Source organism: Peromyscus californicus, unplaced genomic scaffold (assembly GCF_007827085.1).
Source record: "Peromyscus californicus insignis strain IS unplaced genomic scaffold, ASM782708v3 Scaffold_18__1_contigs__length_77618521, whole genome shotgun sequence".
Taxonomy (NCBI): domain Eukaryota; kingdom Metazoa; phylum Chordata; class Mammalia; order Rodentia; family Cricetidae; genus Peromyscus; species Peromyscus californicus.
In genome coordinates this window covers 41,995,199-42,006,379 of record NW_026294480.1, presented here as the reverse complement: position 1 = coordinate 42,006,379, position 11,181 = coordinate 41,995,199, and the positions used below count along the sequence as shown (strand labels likewise).

Genomic DNA, 11,181 nt, shown 5'->3' with positions numbered 1-11,181 from the left:
CTCATCTTCAGTTTGAATGTCCCACCTAACCTTATCCAGCCCTGCCATAGACCAATGCAGCTTTATTATCCAATGGGAGCCACACATATTCACAGGATACAGAAAGACATCCCACAGCAACATGCCTAGTAATGAAGGGAAGTGGAAGCGATAAAACAACAAATTTTAGAAGAAAAGATTGCTTGAAACTTTTGAAAAGGACTAATTGGTGATTCCCGCCCCTCCCCCCCCCCCCCCCCCCCCCCCCCGCCCCCTGTAGTGCTGGAGATTGAATACATGGCTTCATGGGCAGGAGGTGGACACTCAACCCCTGAATTGAACGCCAACCCTGGCGAATCCTTAGTGTGTTAGTGAGCTTTCCGTTACTGTATTGACATTCCTGAGTACTCAGCTCTAAGAGGAAAGTCTTATTTTGACTTGTGGTTTTGGAGGTCTGGCTTCCTGGTCAATTGTCCATGCTGCTTTCTGGTCCATAGGAGGCAGCACACCATGTTTGAGAGTGCATGGCGCCTGTCCAGGATGAGGCATACAAACAGGAGGTCACAGCCAGGGTCCCAGTGTTCCCTTCGAGATTCCCAATGGGCAGAAGAGTTCCTAGTAAGCCCCATCCCTTTTAGATTCTGCCGCTCCCTAATAGCGCCCAACCAGAGATGAAGTCTTTAAACTACAGTGCTCCACACTGGTTTTGTCAGTTAAAGGGTAGCCGATGATCAACTTGTGCCCTAAGCCACTTCACCTCATGGCTGAAGGGCAGCTGCTCTGTTTGGAGAGGTGGCGTCGGCGTCGGCAGCATAGCACATCTTTATAGCTAACAAAATTCCCATGCCAAGTGGAACAAAAAGGCCCAACACTGGAAAGTTCTTTGTATGTGTACCTAAGCCACCCCAGATGTTCGGTGATGGTGGCTTTATCCATAGCTGACTACATTTAAAATTCTGTTTTGATCTATCTACTTAATCAGGGGTCCTCGCTGTTTTGGTTAGTTGTGGTCATTGTTATGATCATTTATAAATATTTTTAATTCCCTCTTTTCTACAAACACAAAGAGGCTGAGTGTCTGTACTCCTCCCCCATTTGAGATTAGTCAGTCACACATCCACACAATTTGATTTGTCAAAAGAAACGTGAGAGGAAATGGTGACTCACAGCTCATTTCCTCTGCCTTGATCACCATGGAAACCATGTCGAGATGGAATCTATACTAGCTAACTCTGTCAACTGGTATGGGACATGTACTGTGGCTGAGGAACAAAATGCCTTGACCAATGAGATGTTGGGGATGTTTATTACTGGAGCAGAAGCTGGCCTATCCCGGCTAGTCTAGGCAGTACAGGGAAAGGCATTTACTAGTGGGTGAAAATGGATTCTAAAGTAGCCTGCTGAGACACTGAACAAGTTAACAGTCTGATGCTTACAAACAGGTAGGCTTCAAAGACAAAAGTGCCCCACAAACAAAACAACAACAACAAAACCCCAGAAGCTATATCTTAAAGATTCCTTGACCTCTCTGGTTCATACAATCCCTCCTCCTTCAGTTCAACAGGCTTCCCTGAGCTAGGCCTAATGTTCAGTTGTGGAGCTACACCCATTTCCATCAGCCACTGGGTGAAGTGTCTCTGATGACAATTGGGGTAGTCTTCAATCTATGAGTACAGCAGAACATTACAGGCATCATTACATTGATATTTTTTTTTTCTCCAGTTGTGTTTGGTTCCATCCTAGATCTCTGGGCCATCCAGCCTCTGGGTCCTGGCACTCCAGGCAGTGTCAGAGGTGGGTTCACTCTTGTGACATGGGTCTCGGGCTGGATCAGTCATTGGTTGGCCACTCCCACCGTCACCCGACCTCTGCATCACCCTTACCCCAGGACACCCCATAGGTAGGACAGACTGTAGGTCAAAGGTTGTGTGGCTGGGTTGGTGTCCCAATCCCTCCACTGGAAGTCTTGCCTGGTCACAGGAGATGGCCAGTTCAGGCTCTGTATCTGCTATCGCTAGGAGTCTTAGCTGGGGTCATCCTTGTAGATTCCTGGGAGTTTCCCTAGCACTAGGTTTCTACCTGACCCTGAAATGCTCCCCGTTTCCAGCCATCTTATTCAGTACTCTTCTCTTCTGTCCACTCATGTTCTCATCCCCCACATACCCCCAGCCCACCCATGAGATCTCTCCTATTTCACCTTCCCAGGGAGCTCCATGTGTCCCCTGCTCCCCCCCCCCCCCCCCCCCCCCCCCCCCCCCCCCCCCCCCCCCCCCCCCCCCGCCTCCCCTGCAAGGCCTGCCTCTTTCTGAACAGAAACAGTGGAGGAATGGATGTGGGGCAGAAGGGATGGGGGGGAAGGGAACGGGAAGAGAGGACGGAGGGGAAACTGCACTTGGGATGTAAAATAAACGAATAAATAAATAAGTAAATAGCTTAAAAGAAAAAGTTCCTCTGTGAGACAGGGGATTGCTCTTCCTCAGCTTCTGCTCAGTGTAGGAGGTTGAGTCATCTGCTTTCGCTTTCACAGCCTCAAGTACAGCCATCACTGGATGGATTCCACCTCTTGTCACTTCTTACCACCCCTGCCCTTGACAACTCCCTCTCTACATCTCTACTCCCTCCTGGGGATGGGGATTTGGAGGGGGTCAGTGTTTGAGGGTGTACATTGTGTCCTGTAATATGCCGCTAGAAGAACGCTCTATATCATAACAGCAGAGTCTAGTCTCATTAGAGAATAAACCTAATATAAAGTAGGAAATGCTACACTTGCTGTATTTCCAAAACCTGCAGACCCGACGATATAACATGGAGTGACTGTCACCTTATGTGACTTTAGGCAAGGCCTCCAGCCTGAAATTCTCTCAGGCCAGGAAGCACATGCTGCTAGCTCCCGTGACCCTTCTTATTACAGGGTCATCAGATGTAGCTGAACACAACAGAAGGTGGAAATAATTAAATAACAGGGACGAGACATAAACACCATCAAGTGACTTGGGTTTAAGCCAAGAGCCAACAATATCAAAATATTTTGCAGAAGATTGTGCATTTCAAAGCCATACACTGTGACCACAACAGGAATTTAGTACTGAATTTTAATTAAGTTTTGTCGGGCCAAGGGAGGATGGAAATAAATGTGAAGAACAAGCCTAGGTTTACTTTTCTTACATATATGTATTTTTTTTTATTCAGCAAAGCATATACTTAAAAAATACAGAAAATCATCTAAGAAGCAAAAAAAAAACCAAAAAAACAAAAACAAACAAAACCCAACTGAGACAAAACAGCAAACATGCCACAAACATTAATGAAACATCCTAAATCTTCCTGCCAGTAATGTGTTTCATTTCTGAATTACAGTGTGTAGGGGACTCACAGAAACGTGCTGACTTGGTAACATTTGCATACCCGAAGATTCTAAGTGCATGTTCAGTTAGTATATTTGTTTGAAATAAGGAATCATGAATTATAAAACTGTGAATGGCTTGTAGAACACAGCTTGCTAAGTTAAGACTTTGTTCATAGAAACTAGAGTAATCTCACCCCTAGAGAGCTGAAAAATACATATCTTCTAGATTTCCACAGAGAGCGTCTGTTAGTTTTCATCTTGGGTGGGATCAGCAGACCGCTCGCCCTCTTCAGCTGGTGGGCCATGTCCTCGCTGGCTTGGGATTGCTGGAAGGACTCGGTTTGTTCTCAGGGGTTCTCCAGATAGAACTGGGTGGGAGAGGATAGAATGAGAGACCTTGGAGATTTGCTTCTCCCAGAGGCTACCACGGGATGGTACAGGGGGACCCTGCCATGTCTCAAGGAGGGGGAGCTTGTACTGAGAAGCCCGTGTTGGTGGAAGCTGGACTAAGGAGAAAAGCTGTGTGCTCACATCTAATCAGGTTTCCTACACGTCAGGGATTTGAAAGATGCACAAATACAGGATTGCAACAGCTCTGATCCCACGTGACCTGGCTGTGCGTGCCTGGCAGAGAAGTTCTCTGGGCTGCAGCAGCTGAGCACACAGATCTGAACAAGCCTGGAGACATGTGCGTTCGTGCAAACCTCCAACGGCTCTCAGGTTTCTTTCAGGAAGAGTTCGGCTTGTCTGATTTCTTTGCATTCAGCAAAACTGATTAGAGATCTTGGTCTTGTCTCCTGGAATTAAATTGTGAAAGCCTCTCTGGCTTTACCAGGCCACATACAAGGCCAAGGGAGCTGATAAAGGTGAGTGCAGGGTGGAGTGTCCACAGGGAGAAAAATCAACCCCACTCAGAGCCCTCACTTTGCCCAAGTCAGTAAGGGTGGAGGATCGGGCTGTCAAGGAGGAATCCTGGCTTTCTCTTCTAATTCCCTGACTTTGGACAAACGGCTCCATCTCTGAATTGACATCACTATGAAAAGATGACATTGTACTGTGACCCCATAGTTCACTGCTCTTACTTGGAGTCCTAGAACTCTTGGTTGGCCCCATTCAAACTCTCGCCTGGGGGAGGAAGGGCATCTTGCCAACTTACTCTGTGTCAATAAGGGTGCTAAGTGTCTCAGGCATGTACGCATGTTGTCTCAAAGAAGAAACTAAACTGGCTTGTTTCACGAGGCAGCTGATTAGCTTTTACGCTTGTTTGTTTTGTTGTTTTTTGTGTGTTTATTTATTTATTTATTTTTTAGAGAGTATCTACATCGCTCAGGCTGTACTTGAACTAGCTACGTGGCATAGGCTGCCCTCACGTTCTGTCTCCTTGCTTCAGCCTTTTGAGTACTACCACGACAGGCGGGAGGCAACATGCTTGGCCTCTGGCTTTGTTCCCGGTTGTGCTAGGTGCTACCTACGTGATGCTGGACAAGTCCTTTCTGAACTTAGTTCCCCTGCCTGTCTAATGGGCACTGGGAGAAAACCTGTCTCCTAGTATGGGTGTAAGGATCTATAAACTCATCATTTCTAGGTGTTGGGTCCTCTGGAATAGCACGCCAGGTGATATTTGGGCTTATTCAGTTTGAAGGTTTCTGGTCTAGGAGAGTATGTTTTACATTATGAGAGTTTTACATAAAATATTTTGACTATAAATAAATAAAGCTAACTGAAGAAAGCAAAAGAAACTAGGCATGCTGGAATGGACTGGCAATCCAACAATTGGGAGGGTAAAGCAGGAGAATTGAGATTTTTAAGGCCAGATTGGGTTCTACAGTGAGACTGTGTCTCAAACTAAATAGAACCAAACCAAACACATCAAGTACTTCCTTTCTGCTTAGGAATGTTTGCTCTGCAAGTAAATAACAGCTGGGTCCCACACAGTGAAGAAATCAATCATATTCAGACTCCCTGCCTTCCTGAGACTTGTCCCACGTAGCACAAATGGGCCTCAAATTCCATCGTTATACATCCAAGACTAGACTTGAACTTCTGATCCTCCTGAGTACTGGAATTTAAGCCATGCCCCAACACATCCAGCTTAAAGTACATTCTTAAAGACATTAAATAATACACAGCTAAATAAACTTCTACTATTGTGTTTGTATTTCGAACAAAATTCCCTGAGGGGAGAAAAGATTTTTTTTTAAGTAGATATTACTAATTTCAAGGACCTTTTAGGGATTGTGCACAAATATTGGCACCTGACGTTCTTTTGAAAATCAAAAAGAAAGCGAAATGCTGCTGAGTTTGTCTAGACCTGTTAATGCTTGTGGAAGAAGCTGGGGATGAGGGTGGGAGGGGGTTCGAGTACTTACATTTTTGGTCTGGCAGAGGTGCAAGGCTGTTCCGAGTGAAAGGGAGATCCCTGAACTTAGGTCTGTTTGGGGAGAGATGCTGAAGAGTTTGTCCTGGGAACAAACACATTCATATCAATCACCTGAGACTCAACAAGAAGCAAATTATGAAGTTCAACGGACAAGACAGTCACAAAAGTTGTTGAAGATCCTGTAAAGTAACCGACACAATGACAATAATAATGGCCATACTCTATTATAAGCCACTCATGGCTTAAATGAGAAGGCATTAAAAAATGTTTTGTTAAATTTACACACTCATAAGTTTGGTGTGTGTGTGTGTGTGTGTGTGTGTGTGTGTGTGTGTGTGTGTGTGTATGTGTGTGTGTGTGTGTGTGTGTGTGTGTGTGGAGTTCAGCCTTTTGAGCATTAGCGTCACAGGCGTGAGCCACTACACTTGGCCTCTGCCTTTGCTCCCTGTTGTGCTAGGTGCTACCTAAGTAGAAATCTATCCACCACCATCCTGGGGCGAGAACTCAGGTCAGGAGACTTGGTAACAAAGCACCCTTACCCACCCAGTCATCTGGCCACATCTAGAAGCCATATTTCATTGAAATAATTTAAATAAAATGTCATCAACAAGCACAGTGAGTTGCTCTAAAGAGTTAAACCTATAAAATTATAAAGTTGGGAAGATGCCAGTCATGTGGATCACCTCCTATCTTGGCTTCTCTACTGAGTATGAGTGATGGCTAGGGTATCATTTTCCTAGAACAGTGTTTCTCAATCCCTGCTACACATACCATGGGGAGTTTAGGTTAAAGTTACTGCTGTCTTGGCCACGCCCTGTTGTGGGATATTTGATCACACTGTGAACCCTGAGATTTCATTAATTAAAGAAGATCAACCAAGAGTCAAGAGGCGGGCCCAGCAACTAGATGGCAGGAAGTGGCCATAGAGGATCAGAGGGAGTCAGGAAAACAGACGGAGAAACGAACAGGAAGTAGTAGGGAGGGACTTTGAGCAGCTCTTTTTTACCCCCCTGGGAGTTGGCTAAGGAGGAAGGTCAGCTGGCTGCTCCTCAGCCTCTCTGAGCTAGCAGGTTTTCACCCCAGCATCTGACTCCGGAGTCTTTATCGGTAATATGGTAAGATTGAGATTGAGTTTTAAAAACAACACCCCGACTGGATTAAGTCAGAATCTTTGCAGGTGGAGCATCAGGTTTGCACCAGTGACTCAACTGTGAAGTCAGAACTAAAAACGACTGACCTACAAAGGATGATGCACTTGGGAAATGGCTCGTCTTCTTCTGTGTTTTATTTTTTGGAGACAGGGTCTCTATTATGTAGCTCTGGCTGTCCTGGAACTCGATTTGTAGACCAGGCTAACCTTAAACTCATCAGATCCACCTGCCTTCCCAAGTCCTGGGATTAAAGGCATGCGCCACCATGCTTGGCCAAGAAATGGCTTATCTTTAACTTTGACGCTGGGCTTTGGTGTGCTGGAGCAATGTGTGCATGAGAACCTATTTTTTCAGAGCAGATGGTTACACTGTTGGCACTTTAGCAAGCTTTTAAGGACACTCCGGTGCTTTGTCTCTGGCCATCAAGTGGCAGTATTTCCACCACAGAAATTAACAAGCGCTGACTTTTGAAGGCCAGTTGTTAAAAATTCAGCACATTATTGATCTCAAGAGATGGATTTTCCAGATATCTGGGAGCACAAGGAAATGTACAAGTTATTTTTAAAGGGGTGGGGGTGGGGTGGCTGGAGAGAAGGCTTTGCCATTAAGAGTGTTTGCAGCTCTTGCTGAGGAAGAGGGTTCAGTTCCCAGCACCCATATGACAGCTCATAACTGTTTGTAACTCCAGGTCCAGCACCTTCTTTGGGCCATTCTGGGCACTGTACGTGTGTGATATACATACACACAGGCAATCACTCATACACAGAGAAAGAGTTAGGGGCTGGAGAGAAGGCTCAGCAGTTAAGAGCACTGGCTGTTCTTCCAGAGGACCCAGGTTCAATTCCCAGCACCACATGGTGTGTGTGGCTCATAACTGGCTGTAACTCCAATTCCAAGGGATTCAATACCCTCTTCTGGCCTCCTTGGACATCGGACACCCACGTGGTACACAGATATATATGCAGGTAAAACACCCATATGCAGAAAAATAAAAAAATAAAAAACTATGTCCATATAAAAAGTTACTGACGTCCATTTTAAACACTGATGGAGTAAAATGGTGAACAGAATTCCATCTTTGAGGCTAGTGGAGTTAGTTTGTTTTCCTGTACCACCATGCTCTCCCTGGGTGATCTTGCTCAAGTGACATAACCTCTCTAAGTCCCAACTTCCTAATTTGTAAAGTGATGAAAATAATTATGTCTGTCTTTCCAAATGTCCTGAGACTGAATTGGAGAATACATGGTCAGCTTTTGGCTTACAGCAGTGGTTCTCAACCTGGGGGTCGAATGACCCTTTATGGGGGTTGATATCCTGCATATAAGATATTTACATTATGATTCGTAACAGTAGCAAAATTACAGTTATGAAGTGGCAACAAAATAATTTTATGGCTGGGGGTCACCATGACATGAGGAATTTATTAAAAGAGTCGCAGCATTAGGAAGGTTGAGAACCACTGGCTTACAGGATAAAGTACTCAACCAACCTTAGCAAAAACAAAAAAATAACAACAAAATCAACCACCACCCCCCCCCCCCCCCCCCCCCGCCCCAAATGCACACACACACCCTATTTTATCTTTTGCCTAGTAGTCCGATAAGGAACCCAACTGCAGTGGAGTTCACTGAGTTCAAGCCTTCTGTTTTGACAAAGCAATCCTTAAAATAAGGAGCTGGGGTGCATGAGCAAAGACCCCATCCACCTGAGTGGCTCCAAGGGCACGCTATGCATAGTAGTCACCTAATCAGTGCCACACGACAGAGACTGAGAGAAAACTGGTTTCTGTGGTTCGTAACTTTGCCATTATATGTCATTCCTTTAAGCTTGAAAGTAAAATAATCCCAGGATCCATTATTTAAAGAGGTAACACTCTTGAGTAGAATTATTTTAAATCCCCAGTGGGGTTACACTTGAGAAGAAATTCGTAACTAGATATAGCTAGTTATGGATGCTCGTAGTGGGTAGCTGTTCTAGCTTTGACCTGGAAGTACTACCCCCATTGAGGTTTCGGTAACTGTCACGCCTACAAGGCGGGGCTGAGACAGGAGCCCTTAAGACCTGAGATCTGGATGTGCCGGCTCTCTTGGTTCCTAAATCCTGGACGCTGGAGGTAGATTGAGCAGAGTTCTCCAGAGAACACCGCCGGACTGCGCTGCACCTTTCCTGGACCCTGTAACCTATCCCTTCACTTGTAAGTTACCCCACAAAATAAACCTCCCTTTTAACTACGTTGGAGTGGCCTTAATACTACAACCAATAGATGGTATTTGTTTGTTTGTTTATTTAATTTTGTTTTTGGAGACAAAGTTTCTCTGTAGCTTTGGAGCCTATCCTAGAACTCACTATGTAGACCAGGCTGGCCTCAAACTCAGAGATCTGCCTGTCTCTCTGCCTCTAGGAGTGCTGAGATTAAAGGTGTATGCCACCACCATCTAGCATGGATGCTGTTTACTAAGTCCCCTCTATTGTCAGGTCTGGGCAAACTGCTGCAGGCATGGTCTCATTCTGTCTTGGTAACTACTATCTTCCTCATTTGCCAAATGAGGACCTTGAGGTTTGGAGACATTCTAAATATGTTCAAGGTCATTTTCTGGGAAAGGACAGAACCTAGGCTCCAGAGTAGCTGTGTTTGACCTTAAAACTCACATTTTCCCATCTCCCTAGGCATGGAAGAAACATTGTTTGGATGGGAGAATGGATAGTCATTTGGAAGGTTCCATGCTGGCCTTCTGCTCTGTTCTGAGGGACAGGATGGATCTGTACATAGCCCAAAGCTCTTTTATTGCTATCTCAGGAACTGTCGGGAACCTTTGCTCTGGGCCCACTCCTCCCATTCCGGACCCCACCCCTCAGAAAGTCCGCCACAGGTCAGCCCCTCCCCTGGGGCTCCTCAAGACCACGCCTACAGGGTATTTAAGACCTGGTCATCAGACCTGCCATGTGCTCTCTCTCCTGTCTTCCAGGGGTCACCCAAGAATTGCTTTGCTCTGTTTATTAAACCTGGACTTATTAATTTGGCTTGACTGGCTTATTGCATTGCTAACTGGGACATACTTTCTTATCAGGAAACTTCAGAGAACACACCCTGTTGGGGACAATAAAATAATAGTCAGTAATTACCTGCTTAGAGCTCTCTTATTCTAGATCCAGTCTATGTTTACACAGGGCTAACAGTTTACACAGGATCCTGATGTCCTTTAGGAAGTGCTGTGACGCGTTGTATCAGGTCACCTCAGTAGAAAGGGGGGGTTGCATTAGCTACTTTGTGTGTCTGTGCACAATGTTTTGGAGGACATTTCAGACCTAAGCCCTACAGAAGAGATGTTCTTGAATCCTGTAGGCCTCGCTTATAAGTCTGTCCCTTCCTGTTGAAAGGGAAAAAAATCAACAGCCCTTTTGAGAGACGCTCCCTCCCCCTATCCCTCCTCTAAAGGTATTTGCTGACCAGCAGTTTTAGAACTGACCAGAAGTTGAACTCATGGGAAGATAAGGCTGGAACAATAAATCTATATATCCTAGACTTGGTAAAACAGGACAGAGGGAGTAAAAAAAAAAGTCTCTGTAGATACCCTGCATCCCGTTAGCCACTAGTAATTTCATGCTTATAGTTCAGTAAGTAACTTCCAAGAACTACCTCAACCCCAGCTCCCTCATCCAATCCAGGGATCTGTAACCCTCTACACACTTTCCTATATAAACCCTGTAAAGTGAGTGCTCGGGGCCGTCCCCCTCCACCCGCTGTGTCGAGTGTTGGACACAAACAAAGCCCTGGGCTTGTTTTGTTATTAATAAACCCCTGTGTGCTTGCATCAGATATTGGCTCTGTGGTGGTCTTGTTCAGGGGTCTTGCGACGCGGGCACAACAATCTAGCTCTGAGGTCTTAGGCAGGTGAGCTAACCTCTGAGAATCTCAAGCGCTTTGTCTAGAAAGTGGGAAATGGGAATAAAAATCTCTCTCTCTCAGTGTACCTGGTGAAAAGTGCTCAATAAGGAGGAGCCACTATGTATAGGTGTCACTGTGACCTCCAAACAGAAGATGCTTATTGACCTGTGTAGCCCAGGCTGGCCTCCAACTCAGTGCTGGAATTACAGGTGTGTACCGCTGTGCCCACCTCGAGCTGGCTCTTAAAATATTGTAAGAATTTGTCACACATCGTAGATAGGAAGCTAAAAGAATACAGGCAAAGATGTCACCTAATGCAAAAGTGGCAGGTTTTCAAGGAACTGAGAGTTAGTTAGGAACGGCTGAGGGGGTGTGTGGTGGGGCTTTGAGATGGGAGGGACGAAGCTGAGAGTGAGGCACAGGCTAGTCCACACTGTGA

At 45.6% G+C, this 11,181-nt stretch overlaps 1 protein-coding gene across 2 annotated transcripts in view; it reads right to left on the bottom strand.

The window, feature by feature from the left end:
* Nucleotides 1-3,053: 3,053 nt before the first annotated feature.
* Nucleotides 3,054-11,181, bottom strand: part of Ankrd55 (ankyrin repeat domain 55) — a 94,415-nt gene continuing 86,287 nt past the window's right edge. The window contains exons 11-12 of one of the 2 annotated variants that reach the window (XM_052743285.1): nucleotides 5,695-5,787; nucleotides 3,054-3,693 (exon numbers count right to left, since the gene is read on the bottom strand). In XM_052743285.1, the coding sequence (XP_052599245.1) occupies nucleotides 3,572-3,693; nucleotides 5,695-5,787 (215 nt within the window). In that variant the 3' untranslated portion in view covers nucleotides 3,054-3,571. The remainder of the gene's footprint in view (nucleotides 3,694-5,694; nucleotides 5,788-11,181) is intronic. The other variant, XR_008219523.1, reaches the window with a different exon arrangement.